Source organism: Bombus bifarius, unplaced genomic scaffold (assembly GCF_011952205.1).
Source record: "Bombus bifarius isolate JDL3187 unplaced genomic scaffold, Bbif_JDL3187 scf7180000009565, whole genome shotgun sequence".
Lineage (NCBI taxonomy): Eukaryota > Metazoa > Arthropoda > Insecta > Hymenoptera > Apidae > Bombus > Bombus bifarius.
The window spans coordinates 64043-91049 of record NW_022885198.1 but is presented as its reverse complement, the minus strand read 5'-3'; the positions used below and the strand labels follow the sequence as shown (position 1 = coordinate 91049).

The 27007-nt window shown below is 30.5% G+C and overlaps 3 protein-coding genes across 9 annotated transcripts in view; 1 reads left to right on the top strand and 2 right to left on the bottom strand.

Moving 5' to 3' along the window:
• LOC117215388 (protein held out wings) overlaps positions 1-3819 on the top strand; it is a 45376-nt gene extending 41557 nt beyond the window's left edge. For all 4 annotated transcript variants that reach the window (XM_033461775.1, XM_033461776.1, XM_033461774.1 and 1 more), the window contains exon 8: positions 1037-3819. The gene's annotated coding sequence lies outside the window, so the exon portion shown is untranslated. The remainder of the gene's footprint in view (positions 1-1036) is intronic.
• A 1846-nt stretch (positions 3820-5665) lies between these two features.
• LOC117215386 (anaphase-promoting complex subunit 2) lies at positions 5666-9904 on the bottom strand. Of its 2 annotated transcripts, none has more exons than XM_033461768.1 (8): positions 9587-9758; positions 8985-9420; positions 8645-8883; positions 8353-8533; positions 8043-8268; positions 7739-7923; positions 6544-7089; positions 5666-6458 (listed from the first exon to the last, which is right to left on the bottom strand). In XM_033461768.1, exons 1-8 carry the CDS (start codon positions 9683-9685, stop codon positions 6019-6021), a joined length of 2352 nt encoding a protein of 783 aa, XP_033317659.1. In that variant the 5' UTR covers positions 9686-9758; the 3' UTR covers positions 5666-6018. The 2 variants fall into 2 exon arrangements, with proteins under 2 accessions (XP_033317659.1, XP_033317660.1); XM_033461769.1 differs by having other exon boundaries at positions 5832-6458; positions 9602-9904.
• Positions 9905-16097: 6193 nt separating this feature from the next.
• Positions 16098-27007, bottom strand: part of LOC117215387 (protein real-time) — a 50895-nt gene continuing 39985 nt past the window's right edge. For all 3 annotated transcript variants that reach the window (XM_033461771.1, XM_033461772.1, XM_033461773.1), the window contains 4 exons: positions 21129-21375; positions 19328-19434; positions 16534-16676; positions 16098-16459 (listed from right to left, as the gene is read on the bottom strand). In XM_033461771.1, coding sequence (XP_033317662.1) covers positions 16390-16459; positions 16534-16676; positions 19328-19434; positions 21129-21375 — 567 coding nt within the window. In that variant the 3' untranslated portion in view covers positions 16098-16389. The remainder of the gene's footprint in view (positions 16460-16533; positions 16677-19327; positions 19435-21128; positions 21376-27007) is intronic.

The window sequence follows — 27007 nt, the reverse complement described above, 5'->3', positions numbered from 1 at the left end:
TGACACCTGCTTGATGATAGGATATTAATCGTTATAGTTAATACGATTCACAGTAATAATATTGCTGTAACTATGGATTTAATATCATACGTACGTACAGTGTCATTTAACGCTACTATATGGTGGCAGGTGCACACCCAAGCTGCCTACAAAATGATATAATTTTTTGGGAAATAACGAATTCCTCGCATTTTAAATAACTAAAAATCATCTTACCACCTACTATTCTAAGTCTGCTTTTTTACACTTGTTTATGTCTTTAAATCGTTCCGTTTTAGAATCTTGTACACAGTTTTATATATTTATCTTCTCGACTATCCTAAGCGCGGGGAGGGCACATGATTATGTGAAACTTATAACCAAAATACATAGTTTAACCCTCTAATGATCGATCGAATTTCTTTTATAAGAGAAAGACAGAAAAAAGCAATCATCATGTCAGATCATGCGCATTGTAACAATAATAACGAAGCTTGGAAAAATGATGAAATCCTCTAAATTATATGTATAGCTGCATACATATATGTCAAGTTTACGAACTTTCGGTAATTAGAGGGCTGTTAATTGTAAACGATGAATGACAAGTAACGAAGTATGAGCTTCATTTCATCGATATATAATATTCTGACAATGTTTCTATCACGTGTATCATGTTTTATATGAAATAAATGCTTATACACTAATATTGACCAAAAGGGAGTGCGAAGCAGTTGCTTGTTAATCGTTATTTCTTTGATTATACTCGTTTCGTTAGACGTTAACTTTTACTTTTTATACGTGAATACGTACCTTAAATTAATAAAACGAATCTCTTATTAGGCGATCGGGCAAATGAATTCCTTTTAATCGTTTAATAATTTAGGTAACTTAAAATGCAAAGATATCTAAGGAAAGGCAATGCTTCCCACTAACTACATTTCTTTCAACTATCGAACTGTTCAAAAACTTAATGTTAACATGAATCGATCATAATTAAATTACTAACAATCTGTTTTTCTTTTCTTTCTTTTTAACCTTGGTTGCCCATGGCCTATAGGCTTGGAGTGCTAACAATGGAATCCACTCGCCCCGTGCTAACACCTGGACTCTGGAACAACATCCGCGTTCGATCGGTTCACCAACCAGATGACCACCTTCGCCGTTCGCATCACCAGCCCTGTTGTTCGTCAAGTTTATCCATCCTGTACCCTCTTCGTGTCTTTAAAATTGTACAGCCTTGTTTAAATTGCTTTGCTCGTTCCGCTAGCGTTCGTTTGTGCTGGCGTTTCCAACGTCAGACAGGTAATTAAGTCTCTGATTGTGAGTTACTTACCGACAAAAAAGGATCAATTTTCAACAAAAATCAATCAGGTTCATAATTAAATGCATCTTTATTTTTAACGCAAACAAAGCGATAATTTTGCAACATTTTTTTATCTCGAAGCAAAATTACAATCACTTCGGTTCTACTGCATAAATTTGAGAAATTTGTCTGAATTTCAATGAATCACCACTATAAAATTAATGCAATACCAACATTATTTATTATCAATTCTTTTGCTTCTTAAACATAACTATTTTGCGAAGTACATAGTTATTCAATTATTATCTTTACGTATGTACCATCATCATTTTTCACGTTAAAATACTAACTTATTTATTATTAAAATACTAAATTTCAAATTTTTTCGTATAAAATGTTTCAAGGCGTGATATAACTAGAAAATAATAGATTTTCAACATTACTAAATTCACAATTATTGTTCATTGAATAATCTACAAAAAATCGCATATATATGCATAATTTGCAACATGTATAATACATGTAAATAGTGCGTACATCTATAGAAATTCTCCATAGCATATATCATTATGAATTATATTCGCTAAATTTGTGACATGTCGTAATGTGGAACAATAGTACCTATCTTTTAAGCATCGTTCCGTTTATCTTCTTACTGTTATTATTTCTTCTTCATATTACCTACAATTTAAATTGAATATTTGTAAACCTTACTATATTTAGTAACGTCGATGCTTGAACGTATTTTTGCTATATATGCATATGTACGTGTGATTAATGAAAGTTGAGTTTCTAATAATATGCACAATGAAACATACATAAAAACACTATTCATACAACAAACAGAATCATAAACGTTTGTTCTACGAATTTTTAATACCTTGTAACTTCTGATTCCATTATATGTATAGCACTTCTAGCTGAATAATGTTCTCAAAGGCGATTGACTCGATATTACTTTAATTTAATTGATATGTACGAAAAATTAAAATTTCAATAATACATATATGTACATATGCTATATATATGTTCATTTGTATAATGAATAAGTAGGAAATATTCAAAATTCTTACAAATTATTTTTCAATTTAATTTATCAGTAATATAAGAATCTCATTTTTCTGTTATATCACACCTCTTAGATGACATATATACTAAAAATTCATTTTAAACAATATACATGTTTCTATTTAGTACAGTTTATCACAGATTATAAAATGAAATTTTCTGCATAATAGCTATATCAATTTTTTTAGTACTTACGTCCTTATTAGAGCAATAAAATGAATAGGGAGAGAAAAGGGGCTAAAAATTTAAATAACATTATGTATTTTATATAACTTAGAAAATAATATATCCACATGTAATAGGTGCAATATAAAATCAAAATTTGTTTTCATTTTGATACTTTTTAATTGAAATTGAATAGTTTAACCCGCGAAAAGAACAAATCTCTAAATAAAAATTTAAGAATATTTTTGTTTTAATGTTAAGTGAGAACTATTTACAGAGATAAAGTTTTACACCAGTAATAGCATGTTAAATAATTGTTATATTAATAGACGATGAATTATAACATAACACAAAAATATACAATTTTACGTGTCAATTTAATTATAATTATTATTTACTAGATACTTTGTATCTAACTTTCTGAATTTACAACTCATTAATTTGATCAAGAAAAGCTAAAAAAATCAAAATATATTTGAAGATATTAATTAATTATTAAGAATATAAAATGTCTCTTTAAATACGTATATTAGTTTGTTGTGTGGCTAGGAAGAATCTCCATTTTTTAACAAAGAGATACATATGTAATATTTTATTATTTTATAATTTGAAAATTCTGTTATGTAATATTACGGTGCAATTTATTTGTAAAATAATAGACTTTGATCATTTATTGAATATTTTCAATTTTACTTATCTAGATAAATTCACAAAGAAACCATTTATTTTTCTTTCCTTTTTATAAATGTAGATTAGGAAGGGTTGTTTATAAAAACGATATTTCTACAAATGGTGAGCAATTTAATTAAGACAAAGAACAGCATATGGAAGTTGTTTACTACCTTCATCGTTATTTGGAATATATCTACATTTATAATGTTATATAATGAAGTTATCTATATATAATAGAAGAGAGTGTTTATATGTGAGATTGATTTATTTACCAGTCAATAATATCATTTAGATATACAAATAATATTCTGTTAATCATTTAGATTTGCCATATGTACATGTAATAAGAACTTTCTATCATGTTCATTTGTGTATATTTGATGATCTGTGTAACATGCTTGTACTTTAAACAAGCATTTTGAACATTTTCAACTATATAAGGACAAACAACTATTACTTTGTGTAAATAGATTATAATTCATGATCTAATCGTACTAAGAGTGATCTGAATTCTACTTAAGTTTATAGCTTAAAGTAGTATATCCACTATATTTTAATACAATATGTAATTCAAAATAATGATGCAAAAAAAACACAGATATTTTACAAAAGTACATACATATGTAGGAGCGGGGGAAGTTGAAAATTGATGAAACTTTTGCCGTGTATTTAGTGCAATGATGATATCATTAACATATACATATATACATATATATATATACACACACATGTATATATGTATCTATCTTTGAGTCACACATAAAATAATAACATAGGAATATATACATATTTTACTTCTTATTTGGTCTTATATAAATGTCCTGGTTTTGAAAATCACTAAAATATATTCTTTGATATTTGGACCGATTGGATTGAATTTGATTGTTGGACTTTAATACTAAGTAAAATATAATAGAGCATTAAATATTAATTACCCTTTTTAAATAAAAAATAATACAGATTATTTTTAGTGAATGATATTAATTACTGATTATGTATTAAAAATCTATATATTATTTGATTGGAATGATAATTATATAATCAAATTTTTATCATACTTTCCCTTAATAATAAAGGTTTTATAACTGCATCATAGGGAGTAAAAGTGTTATAAATTTCAAAAATTAAAAAGATTTGTTTACAATAATCAATATATAATATTCGACAACTTCTAGCAATCTCAAACAAAAGTTCTTTCTTCTATTTTTTCTTCTATTGATACTTTTTCTTCTATTTTCTTAGAAACAAAAAATTTTTAATCTTACGTATATATAAATATATCATATACAGATTATGAAATACTTACATTCATATGTATCATTACTAGATTCAAGACGTTTGATATGTATCTCAAATTCGGCAAAATTGTCTCTATTTTTTAACTTTCCCTTTTAATATTAAACAAATTATTATATGTATTCATTGACTGTTTATATGTAGATGAACTTATATATTTTTTAAGTCTTATACAGTTACAGGTACATACACATGTTACAAAATACGCATACAAATTTTTAAAAACATAAAAAACAATTTAGAAATAACAATATGATATATCATATTATCACTATGATATATTGTTCTCATATACGAGACATTGTTTTTGAAATGAATGTATGATATATAATCATTAATATTTAATCACAGTCAGAGAATTAACATTGTATTTTTTTATTATATTTGGAAAACTGTAACTTTGAAATGTTAATAATATTAACATTAATAATCTATTTACTATTAATAATCAGTCATGGCAAAAACTAGTTAATATTTGTTTAATTCTATGGTGTTTTAAATTTGGTAACAGTATGTAACATATATGTATATATGTCACAAAACATTAGAGATACTTTCATCAAAATTATTTTAATTGGATTAGATTATTTAAAAATATTTGACATTGAGATCAAGGAGTAAATATCATTTATATTCACAATACTTATTCAAATAACATGTATATGTACCTTTATATGCATATATGTATACATACATAGATTTATATATGTATGTATGTATACAGTTTTGTTATTAAGAATATTTGTATTTACTATTTACGTTTATTACAATAGTTGCTTAATTCTTGTCAAAATTTATAAAATGATTTGTTTTATATTTTATTTTATTGTTGATATTTCTGTCAACAATGCAAGATATGTAGCAAGTATAGGTCAAAATATAAAATAATTTTATTTTCAAATTATCTAAAAGATTTATTTATTAAATGTGTAATTAAGGTTTTCCATTGTTCATTGCAATTTTTCCATACATATCAGAGAAGGGTAAGAAAGATTGCTGTATAAATATAATAATAACATTTTGATATTTTTAAGTATAGAGGAGTATACTTTATAAAAAATTGTGCTGCAAATGATGTGAATGGTATGCAAAGATGATATTAATTTCTTCGAGAAACTAAAATATAATATATAATTAAACTATAATGTGCATGTATATATAATACTTAACTATGCAGGCAACTACATTAATATATTGAATTTATTATATTATGCATTTTTTTTATAAATGCATTACAGAAATATTTTGTTATAACTGTATCTATTATCTGATTAGTAACGATTAAATTATCTGATTAGTTACTGATTAGTAAATTATCTGATTAGTAATTTACGCGTTAGAAAAAAAGTAATTCTCACTTTCATCTTTATTATACAGTACATAAAATTTCATTGTTGCTCAGTATATTAAACTATGGGTTTAAACAGTATTATACAGATTAATTTTTATTATTAATCTTATTGTATGAAATCAGCTTTTAAACATTGATGAGTTTATCGCATATTATACATCATATAATACAAATTAAATAATAATTATGATTTTGGTAAACGATATAAGCCACCTGAAAATAATAGTTGATGTTCTCTCACTTTTCTATCAAGAAATTGTCTCAATTCAGGTAAGCCACATTCCATTGCTCCTGGACCTTGAGACGCGAACATTTTTAACATTTGATGAATTCTTTCTAAAGGCATAGAATCTAAATTGGTTAGCATGCCAACAATATAAGACCAAAACACTTGAAGTTCTTCCTCCCTCTGATCACTTGCAGATGCCATTGCACTTTCTACTTCTTCTTCCAGAACGATGTCTGATAAAGATCTGGTTTTTGTCGAACTTTCTTCTTGTAATATGAAGACATCATTAGAAATTTCTTTCAAAAGACCCTGTGAAACCCAAAAAGTTATTTTTCTTCTTAACACAGTTGCAGGGGCATGCATTATTTCTGCAAGTTCTTCTAGAGCCCATTCTTCTGCAAGTTGAAAAATACAATAAATATATTAATATTAAACAAATTTAAGGATGTTAATAATAACATGTGCATAAATATTTCTTACTCTTATCTTGAAAATGTAAGATTATTGTAGCATGTATGGGTGTTACATTTATATCTAATTTTCTATCTTTTAATTCAATTTCTAAATTAACATTTCCAAGATGAGGTTTCCAACAAAGTGTTCTATTTCCTTTTAGAGTTTCAAATGCTTTTACATATTTGTTTAATTGGTCTTGTACAATTTTAGGTAACTCTAATTTCCAGTTTTCTTTAAATGGTGGCCAAAACTGTGCTGATAATATCAATGCAGATGTAGGGAAGTGCTCTTTTTCTAAAGTGTAACTAGCATCAGATTGTATATGTCCATCTATTCTTTTAGAATCATATACATCTTTTAACATAACTTCACAGTAATGAAGTTGATTTTCTCCAAAACGCCTTTTCAATAATTCTAAATGACGGATTTCTCGTTCAGTATGATAATTTAATTGAGACAGTAGTCTGTCTGCTAATAATGTACGATATTCATTTACAAATAGATCTTGACTACCATATACATTTACTAACATCGATATTATATCTGACATTCTGCGTTGTGCTGATTTTGCTATAAAAAAGAGATTTAAATCTATTTTAGTAAGCCCAAATGTGCACTTTGTAAGATTTATTACATAATAATGTATAAAAAAATTAGTTAAAATTTAAATAGGAATGTTGTAAAGAAAATTCTATTAAAATTAAAAAGAGGTTGTGCAGCCAGGTATTTATAAAATAAATTTGCAAGTTTAAATATATTGAAAATACTACATACTACATACTACATACTACAATATTGCAGTAAAACATTTTCTTAGTTTATGCAATAGTTGCATACACAAGATCTTTTAATTGTTTTAATAAATACAGAATGGAAATATTCAAATTAGGTAAATTTTAGTGGTCATAAAGAAGGTTCTTTTTATCACAATCTGCATATCAATAATAATCCTAAATACTTCTAATTCTAAATAATTCTAAAATCTACTTATAATAGATATATAACAGACTTATATATATATATATATAGATTTTGAATTGTTATCTAAGTATTACGTAATCAGATATGTAAATAGAAACAAATGTATCTTAAATGGAAACATAACCAATACAACATTCCTTGGAGGAGACATATTTCTATTATTTTAGTATAAAACATAAAATTCATATTCAGTGTTTTGACTAATCATCTTAAAACACCTTAGATGTTATAAACATACCAGGATCAGCATCAACAGGATCTGGCATCCATTTGTCCCAATCTTCATTTTCTTCATCGCCAGAACCATCATCTAATTGTAAAGATTCGCCCTTGACTAGTTCATCAGCTAGATCACTTGGTGAATCATCAAGCAAATCACTCACTACGCAACGTACAGTATCCTCTCTGGTTCTTAAATAAATTCTAAATAATATGTAAAAGCGTTTAAATATTTTGTGAAAAAGTTCATTGGTGATTTAACAGATTATAATTAGTACACTTTAATAATTGTTAATAAGATATGATTTTAATATAATAGTTACTTAATAGGTTCTGTTATTGTTTCAAGGAGGACACCTGTAGGATCCAATTGTCTCAATGCTCTTATAGCTGCAATATAAGCTGTTATTATATCTGGTGTATTTACGCCTGGATGTAATAATCTCGTTTTTAATGCTTCTTGTAGACTTTCTATTAGGACTTTACGTAAATCAGTTCGTTCTAGACAAATACGTAAATCATCTATTGCAGGTTGAGAATCAGGATACTCTAAACATAAAAAACAGTATAAGTAACATAAATATGAATGTAGCAAGTATAAGAAGATATATGTGTGAATTATATTTTAATAACCTATTATGATGTCAAAGAGTTGTTCAATTCTAAATCTTGTATATGTTTCATATAAAAAATGAGAAAGTTTCTGTTTAAATTTGTCTATAGCACTACGAGTTTGATTCGTCAAAGATACAACCTTTGAAAAACCACCAGAATATATTCTTATTAACCAACTCATAACAACCGTTTCAAGCCACTGTGAAATAAAATATAAAACATGACATTGATTATATTATTCATTGCATTCAAGAAGTCAGGCAAGTACAGTTTATATTATGTAAGTGGAGTATGTATAACAAAATCTTACATTTTCTAATGATTTTAATTGTGACACATCGAATGTTTTATCACATGATTGACTGACATGATTTTTAATACGTATATGTATCAGTGATGTAAGAACATTACCAACTAATCTCTCTAATAGTTCTAATTCAATTAATTTTCTATTTGTTTCGTGGAACATAAATACAATCATTTGACACTGACATTTATCTACTTCCTGATAACAACCCATACATTGAGCAGTATCACTTCCAGTAGTTACTGCAAAGTAAACACTCAGTAGTACAGTAAGTAGAATATATAAATATTAAAATTTTGTTATTTACTTTCTTATAATTAAATTGTAACAGAAAACTAAGTACCTTGCGTAGAACTATCTGCACTACAAAATACATTAAACGCGATTTTATAAAATTGCTCAACTATGTGTTCGTAGTGAAGTGGTAACTGACTTAATAGCGTAGATCGTACAATTAATTTAAATTGACCTAGTACGTTGTTCCCATTTGTTGTAGATTGAGCTGTTTCATTTTGTGTTAAGTATTCTAACTTTTTTAATAATGGCAAAAATTCTGTTAAACTTATATATAATCCATCTACTGCATTTTTAAAATGTTCGAAACCTTGTTGTCCAGTCACATTATTTGTGAATTGTTTCCAAAATGTGGGTGCTACATTTTGCCGAATATATAACTCTATATGATAAATAACTATATCTTCAACAAATTGTGTCAAATTCAACCTCTTTATTTCTTTAATCACATCTGCAAATTCTTCATCTGTACATTCATTTTGAATCTAAAACAAATATTAAGTTACTTACTTTACAAATATTAAGTTATTATTTTAAACACATATTTCAAGAATATTATATGAATTTGATTATGTATTAAATTATAAGCACTCGATAAAGTATTCGTTACTACTAAGTATATTTTCAAGACAAGCAAATCTAGATATTTACCAAATATAAACAAACCTTTTCATATAAAATAGGAAATGCATACTGAACTTGAGGGAAAAAATCGTTTTTATTGATCTGAGATTTATCCATACTATACATATATAATTTAACCAATTTTGAAATTATAATCACTTTTCATAATTGATTATCTGGTAATATTTTTCTTCTGAATTATTAAGAAATTAAAATATAAAATGTATTTAAATATATGTTAATCAAAAGAGAATATCGATCATACATTTTGGACTCTTTCAAAACAAATACAATATTTTGCTACATAAACTGCTGAAAAACTCGTCCACTGTTACTATTAATACAATAATACCTATTATAAATATAAACAAAAACATACACGACTAGCATTACGTAGTGAGGTTATTTCAGAAATGAATAGGAAGGGAGATCGTCAATACTTATGGACGATACGTATGTAGTAAAATTCAACTAAAGTCTGGGTACTAGTTGTAAAAGTAAGAGCCTCTCGTGGTCAATGACTGAACTAGTCGTACGTTTCGTCTCCAATGTTTTTACTGGGAGAAATATGAGAATGCACAGCGAAAAAGGAAATGTGTAATCGTGCGACCCTGCTTCACTGCATTGTATCGGTAAATACTGTAAAGAAGAAATGTGCACATGGCACGAAGCAGTATTAGAACAAATATATGTGAATTGTAAGTATCCATTTGAGAATTCCTTCTGATAGTTTCTCGCAAGAGTACTGTCAAGTTGTATGTTCATTTAAGAAGAACTCTCAAAATCGTGTCATTTGAGATTCGTCTAGATAGTGTGTGAATCATATGCTAACATTCCGCAGTTCATTTTGAAACACGAGATGTATACTTGATCCGAAAATAGAAGTTTTATTAATGAGCTGAAACTAGAAAATAAACTATAAGTTGTCAATGATACCAGCAGAGAACGGTGTTAAATTAATGGAAGATTACAATAAATTATTTGCGAAAAATGTGGAATAAACAGAATGTGTTCTTTAAGTTGTATTGAAGAAATATGTTATATAAAATTCTATACTTCATTTATGATATAGATTATCCTATTTTATACATTATTTACAATTTCATAGGAAACTTCAATGTTAATTAAAAATTATATACATAATTTGGTTGATATATTTGTGAGAATGACAGTTTATAAGAACACGCATCCATTATAACTGTATAATAATATCGATAATAATATCAATAATCCACATATATAGACTGGGCCCAAGACTCAGAATCTATGAAGTACATATGTATATATATCTTTTTCTTTTCACAGAACAATATTGATGTATATCAGTGTTATTAATATTATTTATATTCCAAAAGAATTTGAAGCAGAATTAACATATATGTTACATATATATATGTCGGAGTAGCGTTGAGGATGGGGTTGGGAGCGTTTGATGAATCTTCATTGAAATTAGCCATCGTTGTGGTATAACAAAGGAACGGTTTATTAACACAAGTATGGATAACAGATTTGACAATCAAACACGGCGATTAAGCGCCATTGGTTGGTTTTCTTCACATCTGGTATGTTCCGTTAGCAACTTTTATTATTCAATCGGAGACGGTGTCTACTGCCGTCGCTTCCTTAACCAAAATTGTCATCAACAAATCCGATAGTCCCGTGTCCTTAGACACACCCACCCTTAGCTTTCCTCAGACACAGTATCGTCAGTAAAACTCACTTATTCTGTATCCTTAGAATAGTCAAAATATCTTTACCGATCTCTACCCTTATAACAGTCACGTACTTAACATATCGTTATAACTAAGTCTTAGATAACGTGGTTGGAGTGAATTGTGATTTATGTTAAGGGGGGGGGAGAGGTTAATTAGTACAAAAAAGGCATGTTTTTGTGACGATCAGTTAAAATTTCTTTATTTTCTTTTCTTAAAGTATGACAATATTAAAAAATACGGCAATGGCAGCAATTATTCAGACGTGTCTCGGATAAAAGTATAATTGCGGTGCCCCTCAGAACTTGGTGCTGGATCATCAGAAATCAAAAAGTTAAAGTTCATTCGTTAGGTAACAGTTTTCCCCAGGTAACGCTGCGAAGATTTTTTCGAAATTTCAATTTTTTACTTTTTTGGAACACTTTGAAGGGAAAAACGCGATTTTGTGCGAAAATTTTCGGCTAATTTGTTATTTTAAAATAAAAATAATTAACAAATTTGAAAAAACTCTACAGCGTTACCTCACAAATTATGTACAGAAGTAGTTTTCAAAATTTCAAAAGGATCGGCGCAGTAGTTTTGAGGTAATTGGGGGAACCGACTTTGAAAACGTGAGTTGTGGGGAAAACGCTTTAAAGTTTTGAACACTAAAAAATCTGGTATAAAACGTTCATAAGCGAATTTTATCGGTTTACCTCTTCACTAGCGTAGCAATTGTTGAAAAGACTAATAAAAAATCAATTATCCTATAATATTTTTCACGATCCTTCGTAATTTGATCTTCAACAGTCACTTTTATTTTTTTAGCTGACGCGCTATTTGTTGAAGTGCCTTCGTATTTACGTTTATGCGGAGGTACAATTTTTCTAGGTTGATATAATCTCGAACCAGTTGATTGTCTATCAGATCTAGTAACTTTTTTAGGCATTTTAGTAAAGATTTAACACAAAACTTAATGAAAATGGAATATTTACTCCTACACTAAATTTTTTACTCTACACTGACAAAATATACAGTACAGGTATAAGGAGGTTTGTACTTAAGTCGTTAAGTACTATAAATAAAAAATGTCTGTGAAGTAACAATAGCACGCTCGGGTCGAGTAGGTAATATCATCCGACATGTATAAAAATACTCGTAACTTCGTCAATTTTGTTCCAATCGACTTGAAATTTTGATATAATATTCTTAAGATGTTATGCATTCAATTAAAAAAATAAAAAAAAGAATACAAAAAAGTTTTAAAACCTTACCCCCCCCCCCCTTAATTCAGTGTATGTTACATTATGATTGCTGAATTCATAATAAAGTTCAATTAAAACAAATTTAATAGTTGTGTTACGACTCAGCTATTTTATTTCATCAACCAACCCTTAAGTTTACGTGACATGTACGACGGACAAAATCTGAGACGTACTTTTGACGCAAGTATTCCCGATTCCTTGCATTACTACTATATCGATCGTTCTTTTACCGGAAAATTTCGGGGCTACGGATTCTTTGATTAATGAGCACTCAGCTCCGGAATCGAAGTAAAACAGGAACGACTCATTCTGATGACTTAAACTACCAGCTGGCGGCTTCACCACGCAGGAGTCGACTCGAAGTTTGTTCTTGGGGCCGGTTTTTCTGTCTTGTTGTAGCGGGCAGTCAGGTACGATATGGCTCTCCGTCTGACACCTGAAGCAAACCACCTGTGACGATGCGGCTGATCGTCTTCCTTCCGGGCGTTGTGTATTTTTATTGCTGTTCTCTACGCATTCTACTGCGGCACTTCCCTATTTTGTGTCCGCGGTTACCACAGTAAAGGCACCTCGCGTGGTGGGCCAATGGCTTGTGTCGTTTGGCTTTAGGTTCCGTCGATGAACTATTCGACGTGAAGGTACTCCTCACGTGGGAGAAAACTCGCATTTCCTTATGGAATTGATCTCGGGTCCGAATATCCTTCGTGAGTGCTATTCTTTCGAAACGCTGGTCATGCCAGATCAGTCGCAAAAAGACGACGGCGTTGATTAGTTCGGCGTTGGTTAGATTTCCCCATTTCGCCGACAGAAGGGAGTGGAGACGATTTCCAAAAGCCCCCGTGGTTTCGCCCTCCAGTGGTGATTCGTTGAGCATCCTAATTAGCGCCGAGGTTGCCGTTTCCGTGCCACCATAACGAGTAAGAAAAAGTTCCTTAAATTTTGTCCAAGTAAGACCGTTGACGGGAACTTGCGTAAGCCACTGTGCCGCGGTACCCTCTAGGGCACGACTTATAACAAGGTATAACTCGTAGTCTTGTAGAGGTATTTTGTCCATAATTGCACTAACAGTCGCGCACCACACAGCTGGGTCGGCGCCCGCGGTTTCGGGGTTAATACGTGGTAGCACTAGATGTACAGGTTCCACACTTGGTCTTTGCTGCTTCTGCTGAGTCAACCGGTCCACGATTTTCAAGAGCTGTTCCATGGTTATACGTGGGTCTGATCCCACTTCTGATGTCGGGGTGACGTTGAGGATAGGGTTGTTGGTGTTTGATGAATCTTCATTGAAATTAGCCATCGTTGCGGTATAACAAAGGTACGGTTTATTGACACAAGTATGGATAACACAGATTTGACAATCAAACACGGCGATTAAGCGCTCGCGACACTAGTGACAATGGGTCTCAGGTTCGATAACGAATCCGCGGTCAACGGGATGATAGATGAACGTTCTCACGAAATCTATGTCTGAATAATTACTGATCGTAAAGACGTTACTCTTTAGTCGATGAGATCGCGAGAGAGAATGAATTTCCGTCCCGATGATGCCACGGAGGAAAACTATAATGGGGTGTGTCTAAGGACACGAGATCATCGGATTCGTCGAGGATAGCCTTCGTTCAGAAAGTAAGGGAAATTGGCGTTGCCGCTAATTGGTCAATCTCCACATCGATGGTTAGAAAAAGATGCTAGTCGCCCTCGAGGGAAAGTTGCTAGTGGGAGACGTTGTTCGTTGGAAAATAGGTCTCCCCTATCTTCCCGTAGTTGGGACAAAGACTGTTTGTATAAAGGACTTAAGATTTATAACGGGCCTTCAGGCTAGCTGAACATGTACTGCGGAGACGCATCGACATCTGGCAATCATCTTCCTCGAAGAATAGGGTCTGCGTGTGGCGAGCTACGGGACAGAGACCGTTGGAATGTTTACTGTCGCGTGCCGCCACAAATATTTCTTTTAAGGAGAGCTATAGAATTACTCCATACCTTTGTTAGACAAAGCGTTCATCCCTTGACCGCGGCTACGTTAGGCGACAGACTGTCGCCTCGAGCCAAAGCTCACCATCACTAATCTCGAACATTTACAATCGGATTGAATAACTACGATTGTTTAATTACAGCTATCGTAGACTCTAGATTACAATGTTACGGGATTATCCTAAATTCCAGAGGCTCCGGTGTTCTTTCATCTCCGACATACATATATGCATGTATGTAATTATTGCATTTTATAACTCATACCTTATACAGATGTTTTAAAAATATTCAGAAAGGAACAAAGTAAATTAAATTTGTTTATTTCAATAACAACATTCATTTTCAATTATTTCATGCGATAAGTATACCTTACTTTCTTATAATTTTATTACACATGAAAAGTAATATTAATCATTTTGTATTTAAAACATTAAGTGTAAGATATAAATATAATTAAACAGAAAGCTTTAACATATGCTTTTATTTACAATATACCACTCAATTTGTGTTTTAATTTCCAACAGTAGATTATTGCATATATAGGATTTTTTTTTATTTATTTATTTAAATTTTACAATTTGTCTAGTAGGACATTTGGTAAAATATTATAGCTTAGTGGTATAATAATATAACATGTGGGTGGCTACCCCCAGCAGGGTACCAGCATATATAGGATGAATGATTTAAACGAGATGTACCTTATGTATTTATCGTTATATGGTAGAACTTGTCATGACAAAGTTGCACTATGTAAAAGAGCAAACATAAGCGTATAAAAATCTTATTTTAAGTTATTTTTTTAAGAGATTTGCAGGTCATCACACTTTTAACAAAAATTTTATTCTTGTGGAGCATAAAAAAGCAAATTTAACAGTTCTAAGAAATATACTGTTACAATTATTTTGCTTTCGAGGGTCTACCTCCCATTACTTTTTCTTGTGGGTTATCGATGCTGCTCATTTTTTGGTGTTCTCCTAATCTCATATTTTTGGGAATATTAAATGTTTCTTGTATAGACTATTGCTGGCTATGTATGTTCTTTTAGGTGATCTTTAATCTGACGCTAATAGGAAGTCTCTTTTTGTTTAATCTATTTGGGACTCCATTTTAATTGACCATAAAAGTGATGTTATTTCTACGCATGCTTTCTACTTTGTACCCCTTCTAATATTGAATGTTTTATTTTAATGTTCTACGTTTTAATATTAATAATGTTTTTAATAGAAAAATATTCATTTATACTCTACAAAAGTTAAAAATTTAGTGGCAAGGATACAGTTTCAAAAGATGCACGTATGCAAGATTGCAACAGAAATACGAAAAAAACATGCAAAGAAGACAATAAGGAAACAATATACGTGAACATAGAAAACAGAATATTGATTTTAAAACATTGAACTTATAATTAACAATTTCCTATCAATAATGTTAAATCAGTTTTGACGTAGGATTTTCATTCAGGGAAAATAGTTTAGATATTGCATGAAAGTTGAGTGAGAAGAAAACGATAGGAAAATTAATAGATACATATACATATAAATAAGTTTCGTTGTTTAGCGGAAATTAAAGGAGTAAAATAAACACGAGGGAATATAAATTTCCATTATGTTAATTTCGAATTTAAACTTTTAATTATACTTTAAATTGTTTTACATATTTTATGAATTAAAATTTCGTGCACTCTACCAAGCGATTACAATATAGATAGTTATATACTTATTTAAAACATGATAACAGTGCTGTTATAAACTAAGATTCAAAAATTTAAATATTATAATGTTATTGTAATATCATATTGTAATATATTGTAAATTAATAAACTTATTCAAATAAAGCCACTATTTTCAATGTTTCATAATCCTAATCCTTGGTAAATACTCTATGACGTATGGTTTACACGTCATCTAGACAAAAATGAAGTTGCTTCTGATTTTGTACTTATAGCAGATTGCAAGCTCATCATAGATCCTCTAAAAATTAAATTATACAAGTATATTTATGTGTAACACAGATTATATGAAAATTAATTTGTAAAAAGAAATACCTGTAATGAACCGAAGATAATGTTTCATAAAAATACATAAGCTGGGCCTTATGACCACTAATAGATGGAAGAAACTCTCCTGGATCATCTTGATTATGCCATTGCAATATATACACACCAGCATTTTGCATTATATGAGAACCCTATATTCAAATAAATAATTATTATAAGCATAAAAAATAAAAAAATAATTACTAAAATATGTTAAAACATGTAATCATTGTATGATAAACAAATGACCCCACATAAATGAATTACTTAGCAGATATTTCCTTAATCTCGATACATTGAAATAAGAGTTGTGCTATTCTTTTACAGTCTTCTTGCCAAAAGGTATCCACGCTTTCTCTACCTCGCGGCTCTCTCTTCTAGAGACAATATTTCTGTCCTTTAACATCCTAAGTTTAACAATAAGCGATAAGCTCGTGACTATTTCGTGCTGCTGAGTCTCGCTCGCGTATGGATATAATTTGGTAATTTGACTGCTTTTTCTCATATTTATATGACATACAATATTTTATAATATCATGAAAGTACATATTTCTTACGTAATCTTAAAAGATAATGGAAAGAAGTAGGACATCTCATAGGAGAAATTCTTTCCAATTAAAAAGAAACGAAACTAGCAGAGCGTTGTATACGATTCCAAAAAGCATGATAATGGAAAATGAATTACATATTTAATTGTATTATAATTGTCGTTATGTTAAAATCACCTCTTACTACGATTAACAGAAAAAAGATATACAATTTTTTTTATCACTTTTCTTAATTTTGCTGGTCACTTCACGGGTTAAAGCAACATAACGTCGTGCTATATTCCTAAACTCTCTCACGCCCAACAATTAAACCTTCAGTACCCGATAGCTACGTGATTTTATGAGCCATCATTAGGCATTTGCCACAATCTTATCCGCATCTTCCACGGTTTTTATTTTTTTCCTATCATAATTACATACAAGTAAAATAGAGCACATTTCATCGTGTATGTAAAAGCTGCTCGGTAACAGATGGTATAAAATTCTTGATTTATAAGTATTATAAATGTGTGTGTGAAGTGTACGTTATTATGTGCATAATGTATGTTGTGTTTGTTGCCTTCATCTTCTTTATGTGGTTAAATCCAATGATTTAAAGTTAAAGATCAAATGGAATTTTTTTATACTTTATTTTCATTTTAGTTTGGCTTGTGAAAAAACCATCTTTCTCTGAAAACCCTGTGTATAAATTGTATATTTGCGGAGAATTATACAGATGATCGCATATATAGGCCACAGAAAGATTCGGACACTGCACAATTTTAATTTCTAATTTGTATATTTATACTAAACGTATAAAGATCAACAAAATGTAATACATTATGTTACGCTATACTGTTATAGACAACAGTAGAAAAAAACTTTTGAGTTATTATTTATTGTTGTCTAAATATTAAAAGTAATACTAAAGAAGAGCGAAATTTGTGCCGCAAAAAGTTTCGGACGAAAAGTATACATTGAGGAATTTTGTAGTTTAATTCTTCATTAAATGTTACCAGTATCTGTATATACAATGTTTGTAAACAATGCTTCGTTCAAGTCCGAGCACTTTGGATTGCGAATATGTATTAGTTTTGTAACTAACTTGTTTAGGGTGAATCGCAAAAGCCGATATACAAATTTTAAAATACGACAATTAATAAGTTTAAACAAAATAGTGGTAACTATTTAAAAAAAAATTATTTCCCCTGTGCAAAAAAATGTACACCATGTCATTAACTAAATATTAACTTTCGCGAATAATCATTATTAGTTTTAGTTCTATGTGTATAATTCTATTATTTAGATTCATATGTATTAGAATCCGAAACTTTTTGTGATATAAAATATCACTCTTTTTCAGTGTTTCTTTTAGTATTTAGATAACAATAAATAATAACTCAAAAGCTTTTTTCTACTGTTATGCTACCATATATAGTGTAGTGTAACATAATGAAATACACTTTTGTTGGTTCTTGTACATTTACTGAAAATATAATAATATAGAGCTTATAATTTAAAATTGTACAATATCCGAATCTTTTTATGATCGACTGTATGTATAATGCGAAGTAATTTGTATTGTTCTAAAGATCTATGAAAGTTATTTGTTTCTATATAGAAATTGTTGCTCACTCATGCAAATTCTTAAAGAACAGAATGTTGGTAATGTTTTGTTTGAATATTAGCGGATCACAAGAATGTACTACTACATGACGGGAAAATTGCGACAATTGAGATCATTTAAACGTGTCTCTAATTTTCCTTTATTTTAAAAATCATAAAACAATGAGAAAATGAATGCAGAAGTATTTAAAGAGTGATATATACATTGGAAATTTTACTCCTAATATAAGAGATTAAAGTAAACTAAGGTGGAAATAAATCTTTTTATTTATATTAAATAGTGTATATACGTATTTAATAATAACATTAAAAAGCTCCAAGTATCATGAAAGCTCGAGAAATATACAGGGTGAGACACGTAAAGTGTGGCAGCGGAATATTGTGGAACATATTGATGACACAAAAAAATGTTGTTAAGAGAATCTGAAGTATTCTAGGTGTCATAGTCCTTTTCTTTTTTTGTTAATATATATTTTTTAACACACGTAAGTATAGCCCGCATTAAGATAATTTAACGACTATAGTCATTTAAGGTCAATCAACTTGATTCCATCAAATCAGAAAATATAGAATATATGTGTGAATATATTTGTAAACGTACTCTATACATTATATTCTTAAAAACATCAATATACTCTTTGTTTACTTACTTGAATGCTTTCACCATCATGACAAACAATGCTCGGTTCGACCTTAATGAAATGTCCTTTGATTTCTTTCATCTCTAATAATTCTGCATCTTCAGCTGTAACAGATTCTGAAAAATTTACATCGATTATTTATACAATTATTCCGAATACAATATATTTATGAAATACGTATTTCTTAATACTTTCGCAATAGAATGTGAAATTATTTTTGTCCCTGAATTGTATCAAAATCATATATTTTTTGTTGAACTGTGAAAAGCCTGCATCCCACCTCAATTTTTGGAATATTTTTGATCACATTATTGTGAAGTATGAATAACGGCAAAATATTATAAGAAAAATTTGTTTCTTTTCGTGCATTTCTTGGTATATACAATTCTACATTATACCATAATGTTGCCAACCGAGAATTTATTTGGTTCGAATTATATACAGGGTGGTACAAGCGGAAAGGGGGTGATTCTACGCGAAAAAAGAAGTCGAAAATATAGAATAAAAAGTTTTTTTTTTAATTTTTCCATCGAGACAACGATCTACAGTGAGATCCGTTATAACGTACCACACGCGTACCGAGCGAAAATTCAAAGTCGATTTTCTCGAAAACAAAGCCTCAAACGAAAAATGTTTATTCTATATTTTCGACTTCTTTTTTCGCGTAGAATCACCCCCTTTCTGCTTGTACCACCAGTTACCAACCACTCTGTATATCTATGTATATTTTCCTTTTTAAAATCAACATTTCAATTGTTACACATACCTAATAAACAATTTTCATTAAAGTTACTATTAACTTTTCTTAATTTTCTTCTTTCGTTCTACATTTTAAGATGTTTTTCACCTTTTTTCGATGTCAAGGATACAATTGCCCCTTCTTATTATTTTTCGATTATTTATACGTCACAATGACAATTTTTTGAACTCAAAATTAGAATCATTGGCAATGCAATACACAAAAAACAATTTTGAACATCTATCAATTTTTATTCATTTTTGATTAATATCTTAATGTTCTGGTTACTCCGTGGCTAATCGACAGGTTAACGTCAATGTTAAGATTAAGTTCTTTTTCGTACTCTAATTTAAAGGGTCTGATGTGTTCTAATAACACTCTCTCTCTCTCTCTTCCCTTTTGCCTTTCCGGGTGATTTTGTGATGTTGACATAACAACTATGTATATGTATAGATATAATAAAAAGGATACAAATTTAGCTTTTATATAATAATAATTCATATGTGCTTTATGTATTGCATCATTCAATAAAGTTCAGTACCATGCAGCAATAGTACAGTTATAGTAATAGTAACTGAATTATGATATGTGTACTTCATGTATTTGAAAATGTGAAATTTTCATTGAAGAATAACCAAAAGGTGTTATATTTCTATCTATTTTACATTTTTCTATCTCATACTGCATAACATCAATAGTGTTTATAACTTTGAGGTCATTGAAAATATAAATGACTGCTACGTATGTTTATGTGCAATGTTTGTTACAGGAAAGAGATTTCTCTTCATTAATTAAATAATTATAATTTTATAAAATACAAAGTTGCGCTCTTTTGTTATAATTTGGATAATGGATTACATATTACCTAAACTAATATAATAGAAAAGAGTAGATGTTGTGCAATAGAAATATCGGTTAGACCACTGTTTGAAAGTATTTAGATGCTAATACATTATACAATAAGTACTTTAATAATAGCTTGAGAAGCAGTTGCTGTAAAGGGTCAAAATCAAATCTTTCTAATTTGTAATTAATTTGTAATTTTATTCATATACATATACGTATACATACCCAATGAAAGATCTTTGTCATCGTTATAAGCTTGGTAAAGTACGGTGAATATTATATTATGACGCATCACATCAAAATCCCATGTTAAAACTGCTCCTGGATCATTAGAACGGATTATTACACGATGAATTTGTCCACGGCTTAAACTAATGCAATGATATAGATTATGCTCTTCTTGAGACGATGTAGGTTCCAATTCCATTTTATATAGATGTTTCGGTACAATTCCTCCTTCAGTAATGTAGGCCTAACATTAATAAAAAGATATATGTTAAATGTACATCTTAAGAACAGCATAATAAAGTGAATAATGCATATTAACAGGACTGAATCACAGCTAATGCGGCACAAAAATGTGTACGTTAAATTTTCAGATTTGCAATAATGCACATGTATGTGGGCGCATTTGTGCGTGTGTGTCGAATATTATTAAATATATGGTTTTAACAGATAGTATACGTAATTAATGATTAGAGATGTATAATAGTCTAGAATAATAAAAAAAAAAGATATGAAAATAGTAAAAAAGATATTTAACATTTTGTATGTTGATTTAATTGCACTCAAATTAACTTAGGAAAATTAAATTTGCATATATTTAATAAAACAATAAAATGTTTTACAACAAAATCAAAGGATCTCATTCATTTTTGGCTAAGAAATGATGGATCTTGGAACTACCGAACCTTGCGCGAAAAAGTTGTACCGCAGTTTGTGTGGATCATTTTCTTCAGGTGAGATCTCTACTTTCTCACCTTTAAATTCAATTTGAAGACGTTCTTATACTCGAAAGTAGGACGGTAAAGCGGAGATCATTTTTTTCCGAAAATTGTATACATTCAAATAACTACAGAATTTAATAAACCCGTTTTGCGATTCGTTTTATAATAAATTTGAAGGTAGGAGCGTTCTTTGTAAAATGATCCCTTAAAAGTTATACGATTGTTTCCTACCTTCTTATTGCATTTTGAATAAAAACTCTGCTACTAAAATTAAAATAATCCAAAATTCAATAAGAGAAGATCAAACGTTCAGATTTCTATTTTGTGATATATTAAACATAATACATATGTTTAAAGTTTAGACGATTTCTCATAGACCTTGTTTCTATACATACATCGATGTGCGTTTCATTGCTATAAAGGAAAATATCAAACAAAAGGAGAGCGAAAAGAAGTTCCTGTAAATATTGTTCCTGCAAACATATGTAGTATCGTGGAGAGATTGTCTAAGAAAGGCCCGACGAAATATGTACAACGTTGCGAAAAAGCCTAAGTGCCGACAGGTCGAAAAAGTCAGGAAACTTCAACTGGGCCAAGTGGCCCATCAATGTATCCTCGTTCCTTCAGGCAAATAGTTACTCGAAAGAAGGCGTACGACCATGAGCGCGGACGCTTATCGAACACGTACGTGGTGGGGGTTATGAAAAGACAACAAAGGGATGTTTGAGGGAGAAAGACGATTAACCGTCAGTTGTTAATTGAGAGTCTAGTTGCGAGGAGTTAGTTGCGAGTCGTGAGTTGAGTTGAGAGAGTTGCAAGTTGTTATGGGTTGTTAATTGTTAGTTGTGAGTTGTGAATTATCAATTTAGTTGTCATAGCTATATCACATTACTGTATTAAGTTTAACTCACTGCAAATAAATCCATTTATCAATAAATTTATTATATAGAATAGAAATCTGGAAATCCTAATTTCTAATAATTCTGATAATGATTCTATACATATGTAAGATAAATATAGTGATGATAAAATCACACCATATAGCGGTACCAGCATATAATGTATCAATATCTATACATATATATGTCGGGTTTATATTAGAATTAGGGTTAGGGGCGTAAAGCGAATCTTCGTTTGGATTACATGTCGTCGTTATGCAATAGAGAAGACATTGGCTAGTGCAAATACGATTACCATAGAACCGGACAAGTAACCGTGGTTATTAGATACTCGAGAGACTAATGACAATGATCCTAGGTTCAATAACGAATCCGCGGACAACGGGACGGTAGTCATACGCACTCGCAAAAAATCTAAGTCGGATTCTGTGTTAATATTCGCTGACCGTAAGGAGTTAGTCCTTTTTTGTCGATGAGACCGCAAGAGAGAGAGTGACTTTCCGTCCCGGTGATACCCCAGAGGAAAACTATGACGGGGTGTGTCTAAGGACACGAGATCATCGGATTCGTCGGGGACATCCTACGTTCGGAAAGTAAGGGAAATTGACGTTGCTGCTAATTGGCCAATCTCCATATCGGTAGTTAGAAAAGGATGCTAGCTGCCCTTGAGGGAGGGTTGCTAGTGGGAGACGTCGTTCGTGGAAAATAGGTCTCTCCTGTTTCCTGTAACTGGGACAAAGACTGTGTATCTGTTGAGGGATTTTAGGTAACTAGATATTAGTGTTTGTGACGGTCCTCGGGCTAGCCGATCACGTACTGTGGAGACGCGTCGACATCTGGCAAACATCCTGCCCGGAGAATAGGATCTGCTTGTGGCGAGCTACGGGACAGAAACCGTTGGAATGTTTACTGCCATGTGCGGCTACAAATCTTTCTTTTAAGGAGAGCTATAGGATTACTCAATGCCTTTGTTAGATGGAGAGTTCGTCCCGTTGACCGCGGCTACGTTCGGCGACTAATTGTCGCCTTGAGCCCAAGCTCATTGTCACAAGTCTCAAACAAATACAATTGGTTAGAATGACGGCAAATCGTTTAGTTACAACTGTAGATTTTAATTACAACGTTTTTATGGATTTTCCTGAGGTTTCAGAGGGAAGGCACCGGTGTCCTCTTATCTCCGACATATAAAAGGAGTGAAAATTAAATTTTTAACTTATAGTGAAAAAGTATATGTAAACAATAAATTACTGGATTTAGAAAAATGTTTTAAATGTAAAAGTTTTAAAACAGTATTGCTTGAAATGTATGCAGTATGCACAATGATAATGTAGGTATCAAAACTTTTAAACAGTATATTTACTATGAAATATTAAGATGCGCGTGATAAAATATTAAAAAGTGATGAAGTCACTGTCCAAAAAGAATTTACGTAGTGAAAGTATTATTCGAAAAGAACTAGAAAGTTAACAGCATAATTAAATCTTATAAGTGATGAGTCACGAAATCTCAATTTCATCCATACACAATAACATAATAGGTAATGTATTACTAAAATTAAATATCATTAAAATGTATAGCATTAATTTTTTTCATAGCGAACCTGACAATTGGAATAGCTAGTACGTGTGTTCCAGGAAAATATAAAATAACGCTCGAGATGTTCATCAACAAGCTTTATAATACGACCATAAAGAAAGGCTATTTTTGAAAGAAAATATTAAGATATTAATTGCAATAATGGTTTGTTTTCTAACATTATCTTTAGAATTTTCAATTCTTTTTATACCTAATAGTCAGATGTAAATTGAAAACCTACCACCCGAAACGTAAATTAAAAATGACGCAATAGAACTTATAGCCAAGGTTTCGATCTTGGAAGAAATTACGCGACGTTATCGAGAAATTTTAGACACCTCGCGTTTATTCAGGTACAGCTCTCATTCCATCTAAAAAAGGCGTATCAGAAGTTCATGTAGGGATGCTTAGGACACTAAAGATGCCATTGATTAGCAAATTAACATTTTCCGATAGGAATTAATCAACGTGCATTCTCGAAAAACCATAATAATCTGGGATATTTCGAATTCATACATACGATCAGATTCGATGAAACTAATCCAAACATTCAGCAGGCGAGATTCAATTTCATTTTTAAATAGTTCACTCCTACATTTATTTATAAACAAGGCTATGATTATAAATTAAAACGGGTGTATTTATTTATTTATTTTGTTGAAGTAAAAATTGTTTAGTAAAAAGCAAAATAATAATAAATTGATGATGTAAGACAACATTCTTCCCCAATGGACCGTTTATCTTATTGGTGGTCACGGTGACCACCGTGACGTCTTGGTAACAGTTGATAGCGACATATTATAACAAGGCTTCGTTTATTTCAACAAACCATTCGCATTCGTTATTTCGTAGTAAGCAAAACGTCCAGAGTATATTGTTGAAACGTGTAGAAGATATTAATAAACGGTATTTGCTCATTCTATATATAATAGTAAAGTATATTCACACTTCTAACTTCAATTATATGATTATAAAGCAGCATTTACGATTATTTTCTAAGGTGTGTTTATAATAATATTCGTAGATTACCCCTCAAAAATATGGATGCAAATACAGTGCACTGTTAGATGCAAGATTTGTTTTCATTTTCTTTTTTTTTTATTAATATTCTAATAAAAATGTTTAATCGTTCAATGGGGCACTTTTTATTTCAAAGTATCTTCTATTTATCGGTTATATTCAAAATACCCTAACTGTCAATTTTCATTCAATTTTTACAATCGTAAGAAGTTCAAGTGCTCCGGTCACCAATGACCACCGTGGCGTCACAGGAGAGACCGTGGCCGGTAATATATGATCAACGTGGCAGTCAAAGTGTTAAGAGTTGTTTAGTACTAAATCAATTTGAAGGGTCTCAGACTTATAGCCCTTTTTTGGAATATGCCTTGTACAGATGGTGCAGCGAGGTATAGACAGGTCAGTTTCGGAATTATACAAATACCCATAGGCCCACGGGGCCGTGTTGTAATGCAATGCTGCCAGCGTGCGAATCTGGATTGTCTTACACTGTACTTATATTTTTATATTTGTACTTACACTTATACCGAAATATATTTCTGTTACACATTCATCCACGCGCTCCTCTAACAGATTTTATCAGTATAATTATCAGTTTACCAGTCAAGATAACAAGTCATCCCTTATCAGTTACCCCAAGTAAAATCATGACTGAATAACTACTAACAGACATTCATTATAAGCTTATGCGGCAGTCAAAAAATTGATGGAGATGGATATGATGTAACATAATGTTAGCTATACGTAAGTATATATATATATATATATATATATATATAAGTATATGTACTTGTTAAAATGCTTCAAAAGAATAAGTAATCATATGAAAAGAATGTTCTATCAGTAACTAAATCAATTTGAAACTAAAAGAAATATATGTATAGAATATTCGAAAATGATTTTTTATGAACATTATAGCGTTATTCTACACATCTGAATCGGCGAAGATCTATAAAAAGTAGCCGCAAAATTAACCTTCACCTTGAAATTCAAGGTCAGACCTTTTTTTATTGCATCGTATTCTATTCGTCATGAAGATGAAAAGTCTCAAAGGAATCATGGGTCGCAACTCAATCGTTCTTTTGGAAAGAAATGCCCAGTAAAGCTCCATTAGTTTCGGAACTCACTTATTTTGTAATGTGCTTACATCTTCCAGTCATACAGAAAAAATAGCATCCGTTGTCACGCATAGATACTTCAGATCCATCACTATATACTTCATATCTTCGTTTCTTTCTTGTTAAAAAGAAGAAGACGGCTGTCTACGTCAGAATGTGTAACCGTTTTTTTTTTTATTTAATTTGTACCTTACAATTTGTCCAGCTGGACATTTGGTAAATTTTTCTAACCGAGTGTAATCGTGGGTTTAGATTCCTAACCTAAATTTAAGTGTAGATTTTCGAAACTCGAGTGGCGGTTGTATATACATATAGGAAGAAATTATTTAGAATGTTGACCTTGATAACATTGCAAGGCCATCGAAATCGATAACATGTATCATATTCTGTATATTTTTTTACCCTTTTTTATTTTATTAAACTTTATTTCGATACAAAATGAGGTCAGTATTTCTCAGGTATCTCCTTCAAAATCTCATCTTGCATATGTATATATTATACATACACTGCATTTCATAAAAAGATGTGCGTAACGCGACTGCAGTCAC